The sequence below is a fragment of the Ambystoma mexicanum genome, chromosome 8, assembly GCF_040938575.1.
Source record: "Ambystoma mexicanum isolate Mex_15411 chromosome 8, UKY_AmexF1_1, whole genome shotgun sequence".
In the NCBI taxonomy this organism is placed as follows: Eukaryota; Metazoa; Chordata; class Amphibia; order Caudata; family Ambystomatidae; genus Ambystoma; species Ambystoma mexicanum.
Window position 1 is genome coordinate 41,146,072 of NC_090929.1, and position 25,335 is coordinate 41,171,406.

General features: G+C 49.8%; 1 protein-coding gene across 1 annotated transcript in view; it reads left to right on the forward strand.

Annotated features, from left to right (window-relative positions):
- Nucleotides 1-25,335, forward strand: part of PRRX2 (paired related homeobox 2) — a 125,158-nt gene that overhangs the window by 83,981 nt on the left and 15,842 nt on the right. Inside the window, exon 2 of the mRNA XM_069609227.1 lies at nucleotides 12,166-12,353. Within this exon, the coding sequence (XP_069465328.1) occupies nucleotides 12,166-12,353 (188 nt within the window). The remainder of the gene's footprint in view (nucleotides 1-12,165; nucleotides 12,354-25,335) is intronic.

The following is a 25,335-nucleotide window of genomic DNA, read 5'->3' on the forward strand; positions in this document are numbered from 1 at the left end:
CCATCACCATCTTTGCAACCTTCTCATGGCGGTACAGGAGTGCCCCGCCAGACCTGCTGAGGCAGCGGAAATGAGTCTTCAGTAGGCCGAATGCCTGTTCAATGACTACACGGGTACGTGAGTGGGCATGGTTGTAGTCCTCCTCATGCTGGTCCCGTGGGTTCCGGACTGGTGTGAGGAGCCATCTCTTCAGTGGATATCCAGCATCACCTGTATGTGGACGATAAACGTATGATGTGGAATGCCATTGCTACGTACGCACACCCCCCCCCCCCTTCCTGCCAGGTCATTGCCGAATCACATACCCCACATCATCATGCATGAAATGAGACTCACCGAGTAGCCAGGATCTGTTCCCTGCGTGTCGCTCCATGTAGCGTGGTATTGTAGAGTTCCTCAAGACCATAGAATCATGGGTTGATCCAGGGAATCGGGCACAACAATGTGTAATGATCCTGTTGGAGTCACACACCATTTGTACATTCAGGGAATGGAATTGTTTTCGGTTGCGGTACTGGGCCTCCATGGCATGTGGGACGACCAATTCCACATGGGTGCAGTCGATGGCACCAATGCAACCCGGTATGCCGGCAAGTGCATGGAATCCCACTTTTGTGTTGGTAATTTCCTGCTCCGAGCGTGGTAGAGAGATGTAGTCGTCTGCGTGCTGCAGGAGGGCATCGAGCACTTGCAATAGTGTCCATGAGAACAGTGGCTGAGAAATGCCATGCAACTGTCCGACTGTGTGCTGGTAGGTGCCTGTGGCCAGGAAGTGGAGTACAGACACCACCTTCAGTAGGGGTGGGATGGCGGTTGGGCTATCTATCATGCTGACAAGGTCAGCCTGTGTCATGTCCACAATGGCGGCTATGGTGTCCCGGTCCAAACGGTAGAGGGTGTGGATCTGCTCAGCAGTGAGGTTGAACGGATGTGCTCGGAGGCGTGGGATTGCGGGCTGCCTGCGTGGTGGTAGTGGCTGTGCTGGCGGCCCTTGCTGGCCCTGCCTTGCCCTCCTCCTCCTCCTGCGTCTCCTCCGTGCGGCCGGTTGTAGTTGGTGTTCGTCTTCTTCTTGGAGTTGGAGTACTTGCAGTGCTATCAGGTCCCCCAGGGCCAACATCGCGAGTCCTGCCGGTAGCATTTCGGAGTGGGTGTGGTTGTGGGAGGAGAATGGGTGTGCAATTTATGTGTTTTCAGGCTGTATGGCCTCCACCTGTGGTGATTCATTCCACCTGTGCAAGCTGCTCTCCCCTTTGGCCGAGCACGTCCCGCACACAACGCTGCAATTCGAGTAATGGCATCTTGCTATTGCAATCATGTATTTGTACCCGATGGCCGTGTAACATTGGTTGATATGTACATTCGGCTATGGTCCCATTGTTTCACATACAATCTTTGCAGTCGCGAACAGACTTGTGAAGGGTCAGTGGAACGTAGTACTCGAGTAACGGTGGGCCCTCATGCATCACTGTACCGAGTTGCACCGACGGGCGGGGCGTCCCATTTGTGGGTGAAGGCAGTTGCCATTTTCACACACAGCCGCACTAGATGGATTAATTTGTGATTTCAAACGGCCACAGATGCCTTTTCGACGTGATGTTGCAAATGAGGAATTCGAAGGGCGGCGCTTTCGGTTTTCAGCTAGCGGCGAGGAGATGCCCACAGGTCTGACTGCAAATATAACGTTCTATTGTTCAATGTCCTTGAGACAGGGGCCATGGCGAGGATGCAATGATTGATATGAATAGTTTGGGATGCGCAATAGCGACGTGGGCGATGAGGCCGGACGTTCCCAAATACATGTTACTTCACAACACTGGAATTCCGGGCTGGGGCACTGTGGATTTTGCAGCCTGCATAACGCACAGACTCAATGGATATTTCTAATGTTATGTGAGTAAATATTCAGGCGTTTTTATACCGGGATGAGGGAATGATGAATGGATGCATGGGCAGATGATTTGATACAGAGTTTGCCATGTACAGGGCTTCTTGGAATCTGTCCGCCTCCCCTGCGCTATGTGATGCAGGGCTGCCATAGTGGGACCATCGTCTATCTGGCCTTGTTGAGCCCTCCCTGTCTCGACGCGCCTTCAGACACTTGTGTCCATGCACGTTAACATTCCCATCTGATGGATTCTGTTTTCACAGACGCATGCACAGGTACACTCGTTTGTGATGGTGTTTGCACCTCGATATAGATGGTTATGAGTCGCAAGTGGTTTTGGGGTGGTGATGATCCTTTGGAGTGGGCTAGCATGCATATGGCTGTGGATTTAGTGTGATCATTGAAGTGAGTTGTTCGAATGTAGTTCTGATGGCCATTCTGTTCTTTTTCTTTTCTTTTGGTTGACAGGTATCTCCTCCCCTTTTGCCACTGCCATCTGTATGCCACTCCTGCAGATGGCTTTTACTCCCGACACCTGCTGCTTCGTGTTAATCAGTGGAGCAGCATTACGATCTTATGGGACGATCGCCAATGGGCCACATGCCCTTACGCAGTACTAGTGGCTCGGAGCAACATTTCGGCCTTTCAGCTGGACTAGTGCCTCCCCATTGGGACGGCCCTGCGGTTCTGTGCGCTTCCATGTTGCCTTTTCGTACGTGAATGTGGCTCTGTGTACCATGATGGAACAGGGCGTCACACAAGTAGTAGCTGGTCATTTCTTGCGGATGCAGCCCACAATGGTGAAATGTGTTTTGGAGTTCATGGCCTAATGGCTGTATGGGCTTGGTGATTTTGTTGTGCATTAAATTTCTATTCTGATATGGGCCGTGTAGCGTTCTTCTTTGCAAGTGATGTGGCATATTCCTATTTGGGGAGCGATGTATTGTGAGGAGATCTGCATTGGGTTCCAGCTTCGGAGTTTAGTTGCGTGGTACTGTGCTGGGCGCGTTTGCCTACGAAGCCCAGTGAGGTCAGGGATGGGGGCTGCCAATATGACTGTTTGAATGTTGTCATGCTCAGGGGCGGGGGATTGGGTTTTGTGTAACAGATGCCGGTCAGCCAGGTGGACTGGTGGAATGATGTGATTTTCGGAATATTGCTGGTCACAGGTGCCTGTGTTTGCGTGCGTTTCTTGGTGGGGGACTGTGGTCATGTCCATTGGGATGGCTTCTGTATTCGTGCCATCTGTGCCCTGCAGCTCCCATTGGCCCCTCTTGTGATTCTTTTGTTCGTTGGCATGCATGGGTGACTTGTACATTTCACTGGTTGCATTGTGACTTCATTGCACCTACGGGGAGTTGTACTTTGTGGGCAGGGAGCGGTGTACAGGCACTCAGTGGGGCCGTTTACGGTTGATTCGCGATGCCGTACTTCTCGCCATGGCGGATTGGTACTTTCCGCCGTGCTTGATGGCGTTAGGTACATGTCCGCTAGGGTCGGAATTCGCGTACCGTTGCGCCATGGTGGTATTTACGGTTTGGCATGGCGCGCGCGCGCGTACTTGGTGCAGTTAGCGTTGGCGTTCACTACGGTGTCGCTAATGGCATCGTACTTTGCGGTGACGGGTCATAGTCGCACCGAGCGCTATTCGATGGCGGTATTGCATTTCCGCCATCGTTTTTCGATTTCCGCCAGGGTCGTAATGAGGCCCAATGTGTGTTCTGTGCATCCGGTTATCCCTATGGTGTAGACACTGGAAACGTGGCCAAAAATCGTGTCGTTTTCCGATGTCCTTGCGTTGTTTACAAAACGTTGAAGCCAGGACTAATCATTCATGTTAAGGGTCTTTTATGAAATATTTTCAATATTCGAGTCTTGCATCAAACGTGAAGAGCGCGGGAGAGCTTTGCCCCCCTCGCGTTCATGCACTGCTCGCGCATGCGTAGTGCTGCACACACCACTAGCGGTGCACGGCGCTTTCCCACACACTGCGCTGAATTCACCCACAGGGGGTGGTGAGGATTTTTTTCAGGTGTAAATGAATCTTGTGTAAAGAGTCGCTGCCGGGGGTCTAACCGGGAGGGCGGATTAACACCCCGCTCTCTTTCCCAGTTACGAGTCCCAATTCTCTCTGCACCCCTCACTCCCCCCTCCCGCCCCCGTTCCGCGCCCTCGCGCCGCCCCCTCCTCTCTACTTCCCTACCGCAGTGCCAGCTGCACAACAACGCGAGAGACCTGTGCCACATGCCCGCAGTGCCAGCCACACAGTCTCGGCATTGCCCCCACAATACTGCAGTCCCATGTCACTGGCAGGGCACCTGGAGGGGGGGCAAGAATAATGCATTATGATTTCACTCTGAAGTCACCCAGGGCTTCTCAGATCATTCAAGTATCACTGGACTCTAAAGGTAACAAAACATTTCATAGTGTGACATTTTGTTTGCAATAATAAATGATAACAATATTTAGCATTTATATAGCGCTACAACCCCCCAGGTGTCTGGGCGCTGTTTATCGACCTCGGAAGAATGTCAGGCTGAGTTGGGCCCTGCACGGATACCAAAGCGAGCGCTCTACTCGCTGCGCTATCTGACCGGTGCAGTGTGTAAATGCTCCTTTACTGCACAAGTGCACAAAGCTGCAAAACGAATAATCGAGTGTATTTATTCCAGCAAAATAAAGATGTGATTAGGGCAGTGTTGAGGCTGGCTAATTGTCATGCAATGTTGCTAAGCTTCTGCTCCAAGTTGTGAAGTGCCCGTTAGTACACACACACTATAGCTAACTGTGTGCGTTGCCTGCCCTGTTATGTGCCCGCCACATGTTGCCCCGGCTAGCAAGACATCTGGCAGCTGGCCTCCGGCCACAGCAGGGCTGTATTTAAAGTCCTACACACTAGTATGCCTAGTTATTATGTTACGCTATTGTGATTTCTACAGCGCACCGCTGCCATTTTCGTGGTCTCCAGGCGCTGGAGCGGACGTGAAAAGGAAGCAGGGCCGGAAGGGCTTAGTTAGAGGGATCGAGAGGGAAAGCGCTAGAGAGCTTTGCTGTTGGTCGCTTCCGTTCGGAAACACTGGGCACTGAGCACGCCCTGATAAAGCCACTAGTGCAGAAATGTACATAGTGCAAAGGTTTGCTGTGTTAGCTTGGGAGGCACAAGTGCAAAGGGCAGAGGAGCAGGAAGAGAGGGTGAAGGCACTGCCACCCTGGCGTAACAGGTAAAGGTAGCTTGAGAACGGGAGCGGGTAGTGGGCTCCTTTTGGTTAACGTTGGAACGTATGGATGCCAGCTACTAGCCTTCAAAGGTGTGCTAATGCAGTCAGTCACATGCCAGGTGTTCCTGGCTCCGCCTTTCATCCTTCAGAGGGTTCCGGTCAAACCTACCCACCTTTACAGATGTGACGGATTCTAGCAAAGGCCAGAGAACTTTGTGAAGTGCCTCTGACGTGGATGACTCTACCCCAAGCACACTGGCTGTTCAGAGGACAGCTTGAGACATGCCCTACTCTGCTCCAAACCCACCCGCCTTTTGGCGCTGTGCTTTGCATGTGGCTGACTGTGCCCCAGACCCACCGCTTTTCAGGTGCGGACCTGGAATGTCACAATGTATTCTGTCCAGCCACACCACCCTTTCAGAGGTGGGCGAGACGTGTGGCTGACTCTACCCCTTCTCTACCACCCTTTCAGAGGTGGGCGAGACGTGTGGCTGACTCTACCCCTTCTCTACCACCCTTTCAGAGGTGGGCTAGATGTGTGGCTGACTCTACCCCATCTCCGCCACTCGTTGAAAGGTAGAGCTGGCATGCAGCTGACTCTTCCCCGCTGCCTAGGGAGGGTGTGACTGACCCTACCTCAGCCCTCCCACCGTTCCAGAGGCGGGCACATGCTCCTTGGGAACTCTCCAGGCCTCGCTCCCCTGACAGGGACCAGCTCTAATGTGTAAAGTTCGCCCTCTGGGCCAGGCCGAGTGTTTATTTGCTTAAGGCTGCATCTGAGTGTGGTTGAGGGCACTGGGGGCAGGCCTCTCTCAGCCCTAAGAGTCATTAATGGTCGGGTTTATTTTCTCTGGGCATCCCCCACCCCCACTCCCTCTGGCCCAAGGGTTACACATATAAAGCACACCTTGATCAGAGCAGCGGCCCAGCTCGGGTTATTTGTGTAAAGAGGGCATTAGCAGGGCATCCAAGGGGCGGTGAGGGGGTGACGATGCCTTGGGTCCCTCCAGTGCCAGCCACTTCAAAGTCACCGAGTGGCTCCCGAGCCCTCCCCCCCACCAGACCAAAGTACAGAAAAGATGGGGTTTATTTACAATAAGACAAGTTTCACGCATGTGTCCAGACCGCCTCTTAAAGTGCCCTATAACAAGGGGGGACAGTGAAAGTGGGCGTACCCTGCCTCCAGCAGAAGGGACTCTCAAGACTGAAAGAGCAACAAGCATTGGCAAAGCCACCAGCTCGAGCTTTGGGGTAGGCCTGGGATAGGCATTTTCTAGCTCTTGTGCTACCCAGGTCATGTGATGGCCACAACAGCTGGCAGTGCCTGGCAAATGCCCATTGAATACAATACAAGAGCCAACACTGTTGGCTTTGGCAGTGCTTGTGTTTAACAGGTATTCAGTGCAAGGAACAGCTGCATGGACACACGCCATTGCTTATAAATGAAATGACTGAAGGTACAAAAGATTAACACTTTTGTTTTTACACCAGGTGCTGGTTTATAGCTGCATTTAAGGCACTGCCTTTCAGAAACCCGGCTAGAAATAACATTTGCATCCCCTTAAAAGGCAAGCGCAGAGCTGTGTGGGAAGGGAAGGGCAGGTCGGTGGGAAGGGCAGGTGGGAGGGAAGGGCTGGTGGGTGGGAAGGGCAGGTGCTTGGGAAGGGCAGGTGGGAGGGAAGGGCCATAGAACCTGGTATAATTGGTTAAAATACCAAACAACACCCAAAGTCTGTCCATCTCCCCAATTCCATCTCTCGCCTGTCTTAACCCCCCACGCCAATCGTTTCGGCTTCTAGGCACTGCTTACAGCACCATCTGATAGCCAAAACTAAACATGAAAGAATTCATATCGCCATCCCGCAGAGCAGGAATATTTCCCAGAGTGGACTGGTCATTTGTTCATGGTGGGCACGACTCTCAGGCTGTGGCCCGCCACCCTGTTGGGACTTTGAAAACCTACGGTTGAAAATAAAATCTCGGACATTAATGGGAGTCAGGACACTTTTCAGTTTTAGCTATTGGGTGGTACTTAAGCACTACCAATAAGCCAAGACTATTGCATGGTAGGCAAGTATGAAGGAACCTTTGGGTTGAAATCACTTAGTGCCCCCGCGACCTGGTTAGTTGCAAAAATGTGCGCCAGAGACTTTGAGTTCCTCGACTCCGTTTGTTAAACTCAGAAAACAGGCTACTGTGACCACACCTTATTACTGCGCCAGAAAAAATAATGCTGAATCCAAGGGAGGTTATGCGATGGGTGAGTTTAATTAATTTGCCCTATAGATTACACGTGTTTCGGCAAGGTGCCTTTCTCAAATCTGGGCATATCCAAGTGCAAGAAATCATGAGTGAAGATAAGAAGCATGTAATCAAATCACCATATTCCATGACACATTATCAAAAATACAAAAGAAAGATTCAATCAGACATAGCATGAAAAAAAAAAACAGCATATTACCCATGTACATTTCAATTTCAGTTCAAAAATGACAGAGAAAGATGGTTGGGGGTAAGGGAAGGACGAATGGGTTTGGAAAAAAACAAAAACAAAAATACACAAGGGAAATGGAAAACGAGTGAGTGGCAGTGATGAACTAATGTTGTGCTGATTGTGCAGTAAAGTAAAACATGTTTCTTACCCAATGATGTTTCTTGTGACCGTTAATAACGTGGTAATAACTGAGAGGTTGAAGGATGGGGGAGGGGGGAAAGACTCACACAATGGCGGTTTATGTTATTAGATGTACATTGTCAGCTCCTTGTGCTAATTTTAAAATTCAAACCTAATGATTCCGGTATTATGCTCGCGCCGCCCTTAGCGCCATGTTTATGAAAGTATATTTTTCAAATTGAATATGGGTTCTCACAGAGGTGTGCAATTAATGAGCATGCCAATTTACATTTATGGTCTCAAAAGTCATTAATTTGCACTTGAAGTCTCAGAAACCATTGGTAAATACATCGCGCGTGTATACTTCTTAGACTTGTGGATGTGAAAACGCCATGAGCGGCATGTGTGCTAATAATTGTCTTAACCATGTGTTCGTATATCGCAAAGTTCGCATCTACAAACGATTGGTCCTTGTAGTGGGTGGGCTGTCATAGACCCCAGGGTTTACCTGAAAATAGCGTTTCCGCATCCCGCGTCGTGGCAAAGTGGTGCTGGGATCCCTGCTAGTTACCATGTAAAATGAAGTTGTCCTGGTAACTTAGTCCCTCGTTTGTGTCAGGTGTACCTGTCTGTCGGCCATATTGAAAGGTGCTCAGAAGTTGTCTCTGCAGGGGAGACGGGAACTATAAAATGCCAGGTGTTATGTGTCCTGATAGTAAACAGTCACTAGTATTGGTTAAATATGAGTGACAATTATTTGTTGCCTGGGAGTTTGAAAAATGATAAAAGAACGAATAGTGCTCAGATTTCAGATTGTAGTACAGCTCGTAGGGAGATGACACGTGAGAAGGGACTCACTCACTGTGTGCGGGTGATGTTTTGTTATTCACCCCTCCATTGCTAATCCATACAGCCATTCCCACCCAGTACCTGCCTCACTCCAGACACAACACATCCTCCTGGTATCTCTTTCAGCTAGCTAAATCAAGCAGTAACATCACATGTTGGACTGCCAGTGTTATTTCTAAGCCGTCCTCTGGGAATTAATGGCTTAATTGCAGCTGTAAATGTTCTACAGGTGTAGTCAAAATGCCCTAACCAAGTGTTCACATAGCCCCTTGATTTATACCTGTTCCTTGCACGTAAGTCCTGTTAAAAACAAGCACTGACAAAGCCAACAGCGTTACTGTGTGCATAGGAAGTATGCAATTGCCAGGCCCTGCCATCAGATGCCCTGGTATTTGCACCATACCTACTCCAGAATTGTGGCTGCCAGCCCACTTCCTTGGACCGACCATTCCCTAATTGAATTCTAATTATCCCACCTCCACCCTCTCTCCATCCTAGTCACCCAAGGTACAAGCACACAATACCCCAAAACTCACAGAGGAACTTCTAACCCCCACACTTCACTAATCTCTAAACTCCCCCAATTTAGAAACAACAGCCCGAAAGCACAAATAGCGCCTGCTGCAACCACTCCCTCCAGCTCACCTTAGATCTGCACGTCCCATTAAAAAGCAAAACCCCTAAACCCGGGAGGCATACCAATGCCTGGTTCTCAGACAAACGTTTCTCCCTCCGCAGACAGAAAAGAGCAGCCAAGCACACATGGCGCAAACACCCCACCCCCGCCAAACTCAAAGCGCTCAATACGTCAGCCAAAACATACACAAATATTTTACTAGAGACCAAATCCAACTCCTACAACACTAGGATTGCCAAAGCCAACTCCAACCCCAGAGAACTCTTTGCCCTCCTCAAAGAACCGGAGAACCCCTTCCCTCCTCCCACCCCATTCTGCAAATACAAAGCCTGGTGCTCAGATGTCCAAGCTGCCCTCGCCGAGCAAATTGATGAACCGAGAGCCAAAATCACCACCAAATAAATCCAACTTGCCCTGAAACCTACTCACATGTCCACCACACCACCCACTCTCCAATCGCCCACACCTCCCACATTCCACCTCTCCCCAGTCACCACAACAGATGTGACCAAGTGCATCCAATCTCTCAAATCTACCAAGGGCAGTGGAGGTACATGCCCAGCCCACGTCATCAGAACCTGTGCTGTCACCCGTGCCCCCGTCATCACTGACTTCACCAACGCCTCATTCTCTTCCAACTCGATTCCCACCTGCCTCAAAGCAGCCTCGGTCACTCCTCGTCTTAAGAAATTATCCCTGGACCCCTCCGTTCCTACCAACTACCACCCCATCACCACAGTACCCTTCATGCTTAAAATTCTTGACCAGGTCGCCTGCTCCAAGATGCAATCGTTCCTTGAACAACATCAGTTACTAGGGTCCCACCAATCAGGATTCTGCCCCAAATACAGCACCGAAACAGCCCTCCTAGACCTAACAATCTAACTAGACCGCATTGGAGACTCAGGCCATTTAACCGTACTACTCCTTCTCGACTTATCAGCGGCGTTCGACCTTGTGAACCACGACATCCTCTGCCAACACCTTCCCACCAAGTTCCACTTAACCAAAGACGCTGTGCAGTGGATAAAGTCCTTTTTAAGTGATCGCACCTTGAGAGTGCCCTCCGGAGACGCAGCAGCTGACCCCATCCCTGCCTCACTTGGAGTACCCCAACGCTCCTGCATCTCACCCACTCTCTACAACATTTATACTAAACCCCTGTTCAACCACCTCAACGCCCTCAGTGTAGCATATACCAACTTTGCTGATTACACCCATATCCTCCTGCCCATCTCAGGCCACTACACTGCAGACCTAGCCTCCATTCATCGCATCTATGGCACTATTCAGGTCTGGAGGTCCTCCCACAACCTTTGTCTCAACGACGTCAAAGCGGAACTGCTCATCATGGGCTCTTCCGCCCGTCGCCACATCCTAGATCCGGCATGTTCCTCCTTCGTCATTGACGGCGCCACCATCACAATCTCAAAACATGTCAAGACCCTCAGGGTCCACCTAGACGCAGAACTCATCATGATTAACTCATTAATGCCCTGGCAGTGTCCATAGCCTACACTGCCAAGCGCATCACCTTGAGCAGGCAATTCCTCGCTTCAGACAGTTGCCTAACACTGGCAAGAGCCACAATAGGCAGTGAAGTGGATTACTGTAATGCCTTACTAGTGGGCACCTCCAACAAAAACCTGGCAAGCTCCAGCTCCTGTAAAACAAAGCCATGAGATCAGCCACGGGGATACAAAGTCCTGACCAAACCTCTGCGACGTGACGCCGCGTTCACTGGCTCCCTATCAAGGCCTGCATAGAGACTGCTGCGCACACAAAGACGCCCCTTGCTTCCTAATCCCGAGCATCACCATCAAACCTGCAGTGCGCCCTCTGCGATCATCCTCGCATCTCACAATGCAACCGCCAAGCTACAACTACAAACGGGCAGGGGGAGCCAGCTTTTGTTTCACAGCACCCTGATTGTGGAACACTCCCCCCACACATCCACAAGGAACCCTCTTACACAATCTTCAGAAAGCTCCTCAAATCCTGGCTCTTCAACAAATATGACTTAGTGCTTCTGTTTACCGGTAAGGCAGGTAGCAGGATAGGACCAAGGTGGCCTGTTCACCCTCACACTGCACCCTACGTACTACATCTGTGCTCTTACCCTCTTTGAATGGTACAAACCCTGTGATCCCTCAGGGTTTGGGCGTTACAGAAATGTTATAAATAAATAAATAAGTGTTTCAGCTGTTGCCATCGTATTGCCCTTATGCCAGTGGCTGGGAAATATCTGCCCCATGCCTACCAAAAACCTCAAACTGTTGGATTTGCCGTGGTTTATTTTTGTACTTTGCACTGCTATGCCTTTAAGTTCAGAAATATCATTCTGAAAAGTGTTTTTTTGTTAATTTTACATTTGTGTCATGACCTGGCCGGATAAGGAAGAAACAAGGACATATATTAATACTAATGTGGCGTTCCTTCCTCGTTCCAGGGGCTGGAACGGGGGATGAAGGCCATTAGCACCCTTTGTTGCCAAAGCGGTCACCTGGGGTGCTAAGAATAAAGGATTTTCCTTCCTACAGCGGGACGCCACACGCGGTCCATCATGTTTTGTCCAGGAGGGTTGCCATAACTGGCCGGGTAACAGACGACTAGTGGGGGAACTTGATATGTGACAGGTTTAAAAAACCTGACAATTTGATGACTGATTTTCTCTGCTGCCTCCTGTCACCACCCTGTCTCATTCTCCCTCCTACTCAATAACTCACTTTCCCTACCATGTGGTTATGCATTCTAGGATTACAGCAGGGGCCTCCCCGCCACCTCCCCTTCTGCCATTTAAAAAACAATTCTATTTGCAATTAAAAAATGTACTCACTTCACTCGGGATCCCACCTGAAATCGGCCACCCTATTCCCCCAATTGTTTGTACTTGTTGCTTCTTGTTGGAGTTAATGTGTGGAGGAGTTGGGTCCAACAGACTGCTGTTTGCTTCCTTCCCCAGAGGAGGCGCTCAGCCCTCAGCAAAGCAAAGCCAAGCGGAAGAAGAAGCAGCAACGTCGGAACCGGACCACCTTCAACAGCAGCCAGCTGCAGGCGCTCGAGAGGGTCTTTGAGCGGACGCACTACCCCGACGCCTTTGTCCGCGAAGAGCTGGCGAGGCGGGTCGCGCTCAGCGAGGCTCGAGTACAGGTGAGCATGCAAACCTCTGGAGACCCCTTGGGAATTCCTACCCTAGCATCAGAGGTCAGTGGGGGGCTCCAGACTGCGGGGCAGGAGCAGGCCATAGGGTATGGGTTAGAGACGCAGGGCTACTTCTTAAAGGGGTTACACACCTTCCAGTCCAGCACACCTTTCCTCTCAACCCTTTATGGTGGGGGAAACCCCTTGGTGTCTTTGGGGTAAGTGGCCTGATAAGGCATCTTTTCGGGACAGGCGACCCTGTGCGACAAGAAGCCCCTGGTGATTGGTGGTAGATGTGAGAGACCTTCTGAGCAATGGAACCCTATTTGGTGAGGGGAGCCTAAAATCCTTTGAAGGGGAGGGAGTGAGTGGTAGTTGCAAAGTGGTGCATGGGAGACACATTCAGGAGTACAGGTATAAGTGTGGTGAGACGTTGTGGGGTTGGGGGGGCGGTTGCTTAAGTAAAAACATCTAAAGTTCTGATTTCCAACCCTTTTTAAAACAAACTGCAAACAGATTTGTTATTGCCGTTGCCATCAGTGCAAACTACACCTGACTCATAAAGCAGCAAAAGAGGCCATTTGTAACAAGTCACAGTGAATAAGGGTGTGTTGAAATTGCATCGGGCGTAGCCAGGATTGTCTAACAAGTGGGGCCTGAAGCTAATGTAGTAGGGCCCCCCACAGTGACATTGGCATCTGTAAATGCCCACACGGCACTGGTGAGTGGGCATTTACAGATTTTGGGTGGGCGTTGCCTGCACAGGCCCTACCCTGTCAGCAGAGATGCGAGCAGAGGGAGGTATGTGTCAGAGGATGAGAAGTTGAAGGGAGCGTGAGGAAGCAGCCAGAATGATGAGGAACACGAGAGAGAGAAAAATAAAGTTTAAAAGCAGGATTGACTTTGAATTATTATTGAGGCGGCTGAAAATCTGGGTGCCATCCACATAGGTGTAGACAGAGAAACTCTGTCACTGGCTAAGTGGCGCAAGAGGTTGCACATGGAGACCCTTGGGGGACTCCACAGGAGAGTGGAGGACTGGAAGAGGAGACCTGGGGAGAGGGCCAGTAAGAGAAGAGGAAAGGCAGGTGAGGGCTGTGCTACAGATGCCATCAAGAGCGCGTGGTCCACAGCGTCAGAAGCAGCGCAAAGGTCCAGAAAGAGCAGAACCACAGAGTCTGGCAGATCCCAGGAGCTTTGGGGGGTAGGGGGCATCGAGGGCAGCAACCAGGACAGACCTGGTCTCTAGCTCTAGGCTTGACAAAAGCCTGCCTGCAAAGGGGTGCAGCAGGAAGTCTGATGCCTGGAAGAGTTGGAGCTGGGACATGGCAAAAAGTCTTCTATAACTTTAGCAGAGAAATGAGAATGGGAATTTGTAGACGGTGGGTGGGGGGGGGTTTAAAAAGGGGGGTTACCATAGCATGAAAGGGAGGGACGATACTAGAGGAAAGACATAGTAGGAGACCCTTCTTTGGAAAATCTAAAGGGTGAGGAAGCAGAAGGGGTAGATTTGAAGGGCAGGGAAGCAGAGGGGGTAGATCTGAAGGGTGAGGAAGCGGGGGGGCTAGATTTGAAGGGTGAGGAAGCAGAGGGGGCTAGATTTGAAGGGCGAGGAAGCAGAGGGGGCTACCCTTGAAGGGTGAGGAAGCAGGGGGGGTAGATTTGAAAGGTGAGGAAGCAGAGGGGGTAGATTTGAAAGGTGAGGAAGCAGAGGGGGCTACCCTTGAAGGGTGAGGAAGCAGGGGGCTAGATTTGAAGGGCAAGGAAGCAGAGGGGTAGATTTGAAAGGTGAGGAAGCAGAGGGGGCTACCCTTGAAGGGTGAGGAAGCAGGGGGCTAGATTTGAAGGGCAAGGAAGCAGAGGGGTAGATTTGAAAGGTGAGGAAGCAGAGGGGGCTACCCTTGAAGGGTGAGGAAGCAGGGGGCTAGATTTGAAGGGCAAGGAAGCAGAGGGGTAGATTTGAAAGGTGAGGAAGCAGGGGGGTAGATTTGAAGGGCGAGGAAGCAGAGGGGGTAGATTTGAAAGGTGAGGAAGCAGAGGGGGCTAGATTTGAAGGGCGAGGAAGCAGAGGGGTAGATTTGAAAGGTGAGGAAGCAGAGGGGGTAGATTTGAAAGGTGAGGAAGCAGAAGGGGTAGATTTGAAGGGCGAGGAAGCAGAGGGGGTAGATTTGAAGGGCGAGGAAGCAGAAGGGGTAGATTTGAAGGGCGAGGAAGCAGAGGGGGTAGATTTGAAGGGCGAGGAAGCAGGGGGCTAGATTTGAAGGGCAAGGAAGCAGAGGGGTAGATTTGAAGGGTGAGGAAGCAGAGGGGGTAGATTTGAAAGGCGAGGAAGCAGAGGGGGTAGATTTGAAGGGTGAGGAAGCATAGGGCGCTAGATCTGAAGGGTGAGGAAGCTGAGGGGGTAGATTTGAAAGGTGAGGAAGCAGAAGGGGTAGATTTGAAGGGCGAGGAAGCAGAGGGGGTAGATTTGAAGGGCAAGGAAGCAGAGGGGTAGATTTGAAGGGTGAGGAAGCAGAGGGGGTAGATTTGAAAGGCGAGGAAGCAGAGGGGGTAGATTTGATGGGTGAGGAAGCATAGGGCGCTAGATCTGAAGGGTGAGGAAGCTGAGGGGGTAGATTTGAAGGTCGCTAATAGTCCGTACTTGATTTGTGTTGCGCCCTACCTGTAGCTACTACTACACTCTTGCTAATAACCTATTAACTTCACTGCCACCATCATCAGAGCCAAGCCTCCTACAATGGCCACACTTAGAGGCGCCACTTTAACTATGGCTGCCCTCCTCCCGTTGCTCCGTGCCCACACAACCACACCACTTTACCCAGACTTACTATCTGCAATAGAATGGATAAACAGATTCGCCCGCCCACCTTCACCTTGCATACCCTGTCCCACACACCTTAGAAATAATAGACTAGGTTCTCGCCTTATTGCACCCACTACCACGTGCCTGAACACAGCCCCACCGACCATGACCAGAAATGAGAGACTAAGCTATCGTACCAATCCTGCTACAAAGCTCACCAGAATGCTCACCAACCAGACTAAGAACCCCAAGCAGCATACCTCACTTACTGAACTTCCTCCTAATCACAACCTCACTACACTTTACTCACCACCACACTCGAAAACTAACCCTCCACAGACCTCTATCAAGGGAGCCCTCATCAACGCTCGCTCACTGGTTGCCCACGCTACTGATGTCGCCGACATTATTTCCACCAACCACCTAGACTTCATCGCCATCACGGAGACTTGGCTCCACCCAGCAGCCGGTCCCACTATAGCTCTAGCCACTCCGGACAACTACATCATCATCCGAGCTGACAGAAAAAATGGAATAGGAGGAGGAATAGCAATTATTGCGAAATCCACCCTAAACATCAGAGAAGTAACTAGTACACCCCTGCCTACAGCCGAACTCTTATCCGTCAAACTCCCATTATCTGACACACAAACCATCCTGCTCCACATTATATACAGACCCCAGGACCCCCCTCCACCTTCGAAGAGGATATCTCTCTCTTACTCACCACCAATTTGAAACCGAAATCCCAAATCATCATTCTGGGAGATTTCAACTTGGGACTCAATGACCCTAATGACAACCAAGCCACTTCCCTTAATGACACGATTACTCATCTAGGTTTCACCCAACACATTAATCAACCTACACATACAAAAGGAAGATCCTTGGATTGGCTTGCAGATGCCAATTGCAACCTCTCACTGACTGACATCACTCCCTGTGCTTGGACCGACCATCATCTTATTACCTTCTCTTTACCCAGATCCTTACCATCTACCACACAACCCACAAAGCTACATCAAATAATCTCCAGAAATAACCGCAACATCACTACAGAGCACCTCAAACCTCTTCTCGCGCCCATCAGTAAAGCTAATCTACCCACACAAAAAAACAACCCTGCAGCCATAGTAGACTTATATAACAATACTTTAGAACTAGCCCTCAACCAGATAGCTCTTCTCAAACAACGAAAAGCCAAACCTATTGCCCACTCCAACAAATGGTTCTCAGCAGAACTAAAAGCTCTCCGTAATATTAGAAGAACTGCAGAAACTAACTGGAGAAAAGCCACTTCTCTCTCCACTAAAGACAAATTTGCTTCAGCTGCCTCCACCTACAAATTCGCCATCCTAAGTGCTAAGAAATAGACCTATAACCTGAGAATACAAAATGCCAAATCTGGCACCAAAGAACTCTTCTCTATACTAAGAGAACTTGAATCACCACTGCCCCCTACAGAGGACTGCATCAAAGACAAGGCCTGGTGTAACAATATCCAGCTCGCCCTTGCCAACAAAATCTCCCTCCTACAAACCAAGATAGAAGCAAAGAAAGCTAGCCTTGCCTCCAAGCAGAATACCAGCAGCAAAATTAGCCACACCACCCCTATCTGCCCATCTTTCTACTTCTCTCCAGTCACGGAAGAGGAAGTAATCAAGATAATCGCCAGCCTCAAACCTTCCAATTGCAAAGGTGACATTTGCCCAGCTGTCGTCATCAAAGATGGTGCTAATGAGCTTGCCCCTCTCATCACCTATCTGATCAACTCCTCCTTCAAAAACTCAGTGGTCCCCAACAACCTTAAAGAAGCATGGGTCCTACCCCTGCTCAAAAAACCCAACCTAGATCCCAATATCCCCACAAATTATAGACCCATCACCACAGTCCCATTCCTTCTCAAAATGTTGGACAGGGTAGCCTATCTCCAAATACAACAGCATCTGGAAGACAACAACCTCCTAGGCCTGCGACAATCCGGCTTCAGACCTAGGCATGGGACTGAAACTGCTCTCTTGGATCTAAAAATCCAAATGGATGACGCTAAAGACAAGGGCAAACTAGCCATCTTGCTCCTGTTGGATCGCTCTGCTGCCTTTGATCTGGTCGACCACCAGATCCTCACTCAACACCTCTCTTCGGCTGCTGCATTCTCACAGAATGCCACTAAGTGGATCAAGTCATTTCTGTCTGACAGGTCGACTAGAGTCTTCGCCCCCACCGCGGCTGCGGACCCTATCCCAATCACATGTGGAGTGGCCCAAGGCTCCTGCATTTCTCCCACTCTTTACAACATTTTCACGAAGCTCCTATTTGACCGTCTTGACGACCTGGGTGTCAGCTACACCAATTATGCAGACGACACCCAGGTCCTCATCACGCACACTGGTAGCTATGAAGAAGATGTGGCAAAGCTTAATGAAATCTATTCAGAAATCCAAGCCTGGATGGCTACACACAGTCTTTGCCTCAACGACGATAAGACAGAATTGCTTATCGTAGGCTCCCTGGCTCGCCTCAAGAAACTAGACCAAAGATACCAATCCTTTACCATTGACAGCAACATCATAAAAGTCTCCAAAGAGGTTAAAACATTAGGTGTATACCTCGACTCTACCTTATCACTAAAGAAACAAATAAACTCTACCATCTCAGCTACCTCATACACCAATAAATTGATCAATGCCTGTAGGCCTTTCCTCTCCACCTCCAGCTGCCTCACCCTATCGAGAGCGCTGATATTGTTTAAATTAGCCTATTGCAACACACTCTACCTAGGCACGACCTCTAACAACTTTAACAAACTCCAGATCCTGCAAAATAATGCATTAAGATGTGCCCTCAACCTCCCGTGCAAGGCACACATATCCACGGTTAGAAAAGAAGTCCACTGGCTCCCGATCCGTGATAGAATCAAGCTAAGAACACTGGTCATCACCCACAAGTGCCTATCACGCACTGCCCCACGCTATCTATCTGACAAATTCTCTAGAAACTGCCCCATTAGATCCACCAGAACACCTTACCTGCACCAACTAAAGATCCCTAAGTATAACCTAAAAACAGCAGGAGGCTCCAGTTTTGCAGTGCTCGCAGCACAATGTTGGAACACCCTCCCCACTACAATTAGATCAGAAACCGCATTCTGGCCATTCAGAACCATGGTAAAATCATGGCTACTAGCCTAAACATCCAGAATTTCACCGACATGTCTGGCTAGCTGCCACGCTCGACTTATAGCAATGTTTACTCTATCCATAGCATATTTAGGACCAACCTGTAACCCGGTCCGCATCTGCCACTGTAACTTGCTCTCTGTACATTCTGTTCTCGGTATATTCTACTCCTGTATGTAAACTTTCAGAGCCTGAACTAATGTACGCTCTGTCTGTTCTATTTATGATGTTCGTGTAACGATATGTAACTCTGCTGTACACATGATTATGCGCCCAGTTACCTGAGGGTTCGGATGCGCTTTATAAATAAACTAAACTAAACTAAACTAAGGGTGAGGAAGCGGAGGGGGGAGATCTGAAGGATGAGGAAGCAGAGGGGGCTAGATCTGAAGGGTGAGGAAGCAGAGGGGGCTAGATCTGAAGGGTAAAGAAGGAGAGGGGGATAGATCTGAAGGGTGAGGGAGCAGAGGGGCTAGATTCGGAGGGTGAAGAAGGAGAGGGGGCTAGATTTGAAGGGTGAGGAAGCAGAGGGGGCTAGATTTGAAGGGTGAGGAAGCAGAGGGGGCTAGATTTGAGGGGTGAGGAAGCAGAGGGGGCTAGATCTGAAGGGTGAGGAAGCAGAGGGGGCTAGATTTGAAGGGTGAGGAAGCAGAGGGGGCTAGATTTGAAGGGTGAGGAAGCAGAGGGGGCTAGATTTGAGGGGTGAGGAAGCAGAGGGGGCTAGAGAAGATGGTGCACGAGAGTGAAGGTTTGTATTAGAAATAAATCATTGAGGAGAGAGGAGCTGAGTGAATGAAATTAAGGCAACTAGAGAGGAGGGCGGCGGATGCCGCAGAGCAGGGCAAGGGGTGGCGGAAGAGGAGCGCTCCTTGAGATGCACGGTCTTAGGGTGTGTTTTCAAAGGGAGAGCGGTAACAGTTCATTTGGGCATTTTCAGTAACAGTTTTATAGTGAGTAATAGGGGAGTACTGAACAGCACATTGAGTACTCAGACGAATACCAAATAATTCATAAGGTATTCATCTGAAGCCGAATAGTTGTTTTATTTAACAAATACTGCTCTAAAATTGCAAAATACACTTTTCCTATTTTTCACGTATTTCTGTTTCTTTTAATCAGCGTCCCTTTCTCATTTAGAACACACACAAGCCACAAAAGAAATTATTAACAAACACACAGGGGCCCTACGTACGGCATTGTGACACATGTGCAAAACCAGTGCTACACAAGCGGCCAGTTTCCTGAGTGCAAAGCGCTAGATTACGAGGAGCAAAGTGGCTGCGGAAGGACACACCTGCAATGGAGGGCAACACACATTGCAGTCTCCTGCGGGTTGCAAGGTAGTTTAGGTGAATTCTCAACCTTCCATGAGGCTCCCAGAGAAATATATATTAAATTCTACCCCTAGATAACAGTACGATATATATATATTAATGGTTTCTGTCTCCTCATGCAGGGCACACGTCGAGGGTACATGTGAGGGAAATGGGCGCCCGCTCCATACTGGACCTCGCCCACATATGCCAGGCATGGAGAGGCTGATAGGGTTGGAGCAGGAGTAATCGCCCATAGGGGAACCTGACATGTGACTGCACTGTCCAGACCTTAGAAGCACTGGGAGAGCACGTGCCTGCTGGCGCTCGTACAGCTGCTCCCGATCTCACTCTCTGTCCGCTTACCCCACTTCCTTCACACCGCATTCGAGGATGCGAGTCTCTGTGGCATTTTCTATGTCTCTCACTCTTCAACCCCCATCACGCATCACCATCCGTGCTGTCTATCACTCTCTGCCTTCTGGCACGTGTTTCCTGCTCGAGCGATTTCCCAACAAACAAGTTCTCAAAGAGACCAATATAGATTGGGAAATATTGGCCCCCTCTCGTGCTGCCTTATGAGTAACTGACGTATCCCCAAGCCTTATTGGTGTAGACGGGCAGAACAGCACACCTGTGCGACGTCTTCTGATTGCCGACCTTCCTCCCCTCTTGGCAATTTCACTACCGGACTATAGCTCTCTGTGTCGCATACAGAGTCCTCACACTTCTCTTTGCTTCCATCCTCCCTCTGGCTGACAGTCCACAGGGCATCTGGAGAGACCTCCCTACAGGAAGCTTCCCAAAAGCCCCTTAGGCAGGGCCATGTCACGCTACCTGGCATGTCGCTGACTACCCCAATACTACCAGTATCGATCTACCGGACTCACCCCTTACTCATCCTAACCACTCCTCCCCAACACGCAAATATATGTCCTTGGTCTTTTATTTAATCAGGAATGCTGTTGGACAATGGTCCACACCCTTCTGCAAACAGAACTCCATATTTCACTCTTTCAGTTGTAACGTTGCATTAAAATGCGAAGACAAAGTATTCGGCTGGAGCTGAACAGCCATTTTTCAGCCGGAATTCGGCTGAATACTTACTCGAAGTCAAAGTGGGTTGGGATTTCAAATTGCATTTGTCAATTTTGTCATAGATTGTGTGGCAAACGCACTGAAACACCCAGAAGATGGAAGCAAAGCAGGGGTGCAGCCTGTGTGTAGACAGGAGAGTCGTGATTTTGAAAGGGGGGGTGGGGTGTTGCTTGCCCAAGGCTCCTAAAAGCCAATTGTCAAAGTAACTGCACACTTAGGTAGAATCCAGAAGGGCAGGAAGGGGTGAGGGGGGGCGGGGGGCAGAAAGGCCTGTGTTAGGAAGACCAGTAGAAAGGTGTTTCCAGTGTAGAGGTGTGGGGGGAGGGAACAGGGTGAAAGAGAAGAGTGTGGCCAAACGCTCAGGCACGTGAGGGAAACAGAGGGTTTCATTGTCATAAAGGAAGGGGAGTCCTCCAGGGGGTGACGGACAGAGTGGGTAGCGTCAGGGCTAACCTGGGTAAGGCCAACACGTAACACACGTTCGATAATGTTGCTGCATTTACTGTCTTATGCATCTGTATTATACTGTCCGGTCCTGTGCATCTAGCCTACACTGTACTGTCCCACTCACATCACACACACACAAATGTGTCCCCTAAAGACACTCAGTCCAGCGACTGCGCTCGCATGCCAACTCACGCCACCCACTACCACGCTGCATCTCTTCACCTTCTCCCTCGCACTCCTTCTTGCCACCCGCTACCATGCTCCATCTCTTCACCTTCTCCCTCGCACTCTTTCTTGCCACCCGCTACCACGCTCCATCTCTTCACCTTCTCCCTCGCCCTCCTTCTTGCCACACCTTGGCTCTCAAGCATCATGCCCCTCACTCTTCCACATATCGCTCCATTTCATTCCCAGCCACTCACCACCACTGCACCCACAAAGGCCACCGGTCTCAGCCACCACGTTGCTGGCCTACCTGTCCTACACTCCAGGCTCCTTAGACTTAGAGCGCAATCAGAAACACACGTACACCCATGCATGCCTCTCAGCACACACCACAGAAACCACAGATTACGCTCCTGCTCCCCCATCATGGTCTCACACACGCAATCCTACCATCGCCCTCACTCTTTCCACCCCAGGCACTTGCCCCCCACTCACAGATCCAAACCCACTCTCCCATGCATTGCTCCCATCTGCACCACCACCACTGCCCACACTATGCCCTCCCCCAAAACACCTACACTCAACAACACCCTCAAATGTGCTCTCATCTTTGCTCGCTCTCTCCCTGCACAAGCACTGCAGATTAATGACCTCATCACCTCCCATGACCTCGACCTATTGGCTATCACGGAAACCTGGCTCCATGAAGCTTCAGGCCCAGCCATAGCTCTTGCTATACCTCAAGGATATACCATCCTCAGACAGGACCACACAACCTGCAAAGGAAGTGGCGTAGCCCTCATCTCTAAAGAGCCCCTTCCCATTAGAATCCAACCTTGGGAAAACAACTCAGACCTCCTTATCGCCAAACTAACTCTATCGCCCAATTGCACCATAAATATCCTGATCACATGCAGACCTCCAGGCACATCCTCTGACTACCAAAAACACATACTCCACATCATAGGAAACAACCTAAAGAACTCCACTGACACCATCCTACTCAGAGACCTCAGTCGAGGCCTACATGACCCAAAGCATAAGACAGCCTCATCATTTGCTAAAGAACTCACATACCTAGAGTCTCTGAACCAACCCACGGTAAAGGTTGTTCCATCGATTGGATCGCAGACCATAACTGCTCATCTTCCATTACCAATATCTCAGCCCACCCCTGGGCAGACCACTATTGTGTCCAATTCACCTTACCCACGAGTCCTACCACCAAAGTACTCTCTCATGCCCCACCAGCTAAAGTGAGAAGTTCCAAACAACTCACCAAAACCAATCCACCCCCCCTTCTAGATATCCCTGAACTCAAACCACCCTTTAACAACAACCCCACTTCTCTTGCAAAATCTACGCATGTTCCCTCACCCAAGCCACAGAATCCATAGCTCCATTGGAGGAAAAAAAAGCAAAAGGATCAATGCATACCAACTCTTGGTTCACGGATGAGCTATCTGCCCTTCGATCCAGCAAACGACAGGTCCTAGCCAAGTGGCAATCCACGCCTAACCAATCCACTTTAACAGACTTCAAATACATCTCATCCATGTACAAAAAAGGCTACATTCACAGCTAAGTCTGAATCATTTAACCACAGAATCTCCACATCGAACTCCAAATCAAGGGAAATATCTCGATCTTTAAAGATCTCATCACCCCCTCCTCCAGTCCTGATGAAATTAATAAAGACGAAGCTTGGTGTTCCAGCATACAGGCGGTCCTCATTAACAAAGTCAAGGTTCTCCAAGATAAAATCCAATCACAGCGCAAAGCACTTCCCAATCAGATCAATACGATACCACCCATCCACTCTACTTCTCGCCCAGAAACCCCTAACTTCACATTCATGAACGTCACAGAAACAGAAGTTGCAGAGCTCCAACATACCAAACCTTCCACATACAAAGGGGACATCTGCCCACGGGCCATCATCAAAGAATGCACCGATGCACTGACCCCTATTATCATGGCATTCATAATTGCTTCCTTCTCCTCAGGAATAGTACCTCAAAGCCTAAAAGAAGCATGGGTCCGTCCACTCACAGAAACCCACCCTAGATCCCATGTGCCCAAACAACTACCAACCCATCACCACCGTCTCCTTACTCCTCAAAGTCCTAGACAAAGCTGCCCATAACCAAATCCAACACTACCTTGAATCTAACGCCATCCTACGCAAGAGACAATCGGATTTCCACAAAGGTCACGGCACAGAAACCGCCCTCCTAGACTTGAAAAACCAAATTACCAAAATAATGGACAAGGGCAAACCTGCCCTCCTTCTTCTCCTAGATCTCTCTGCTGCGTTTGATCTTGTTCATCACAGCATCCTGACCTCCCATCTATCCAAAGCAGCCCACTTCTCAAACAAAGCCACTTCATGGATAGCCTCCTTCCTAGAAGGTAGGGCCATGACGGTCTACTCCGACGAGGCCAATGGAGCTCCCACCACCATCCACTGTGGAGTGCCACAGGGATCCTGCACTGTGCCTACCCTATACAACCTATTTACGAAACCACTTTTTGACATGTTGGACTCGCTCAGCATAGCCTACACAAACTATTCCAACGAACCCTCTCATAGGCTCTTATGACCAAGACACAGCATCACTACTTCAAATCTGTACTACCATCCAAAACCTGGATGGCAGCCAACGATCTCTGCTTAAATGAAGACAAAACCGAGATCATCCTCCTTGGCCCTAAGGAATACTGCCTAAGCTTAACCAAAAATATAGCCACTTCACCATTGACAACTCGATCATTCCAGTCTCCACTTCAGTAAAAACCCTTGGAGTCTACATTGACTCGACCCTCTCAATGTCACCACAGGTCAGCACCATCGCCTCTGCCTCTGCACAGACTACCAAACGAATAAATGCCATAAAACCTTTCCTCACCTCTGAGAATCGCCTGTCCATCGCTCGTGCCACAATAGGAGCAAAACTTGATTACTGCAATGCCCTCCTTGCAGGCACATCAACAAAAAACATCAAGAGGCTCCAAACAGTTCAAAACAACGCACTCCGTGCTGCCCACTCCATCCCCAAACGTGATCACATCTCTCAGACTAGGCGAGCAGCCCACTGAAGCCAGAGCTATTGGCTTTCCACACACAGCGCCTAAACTCTGGAATGCCTTACCCAATGCCCTCAGAGCTGAACCCTCATTATCCATCTTCTGTAAATCCCTCAAAACCACACTGTTCAACCAGCCCCCCCCACCCTCACACAATGTACTTGGTACCAAGTTGACTGCATCCTATACATTCCGCCAAGAGGATGTGATACATAAATTGAATGCACCATGAAATCTCTCAAATGTAATGTATTTCCTGATTCCTTGCAATCTATAAGATGTATGTTTACCTCTGTTGCCCTGTAACCAGCACGCTTCTCTGTAACAGCGCCACAATGCCTACGGGCTGCTGTGCGCTTTAAAAATGCAAATAAATAAATAAGAGACGTGGCAGCAAAGATGGAGGCTTGACATCGTTGTGCACAAGGGTGTGAAGGCGAGAGAAGTTTGGCATCAGTAAAAGAGACGTCAACATTAGAACCAGGGGAGGAGGTGTTACCCCACGGTTAGGAGAACCAAGATAGAGGGAAAGGGACACAGAGAGAGGAAAGAGGGGACACATAATGGCAAGTCCACCTCACCAAGCCATGGAGTGGCCAAGGCAGTGAACGCAGTGATCAGGAGGGGTATGGCAGCGATGGGCAGCTCGCGGTTCCCTAAGGAAGGGGCGGCCGAAGGAGCCTGTCCATAGGGGTGGATGGAACAGTTCAGTGTCTTAGGTTCTTTCTAAATGCATAATTGACCGTCCATAAATCCTCGTTATTCTCTGATGCAGTACATGGAAACCTGCTGACCGAGCGCCACCTGGTGGTCACCAGGATATATTGCCCATCTGCAGATTGGAATGTTAAAAGCCTGCCAGGCTTTCTTTCTTTTATTTTCTTGATCTTGTATTGGTC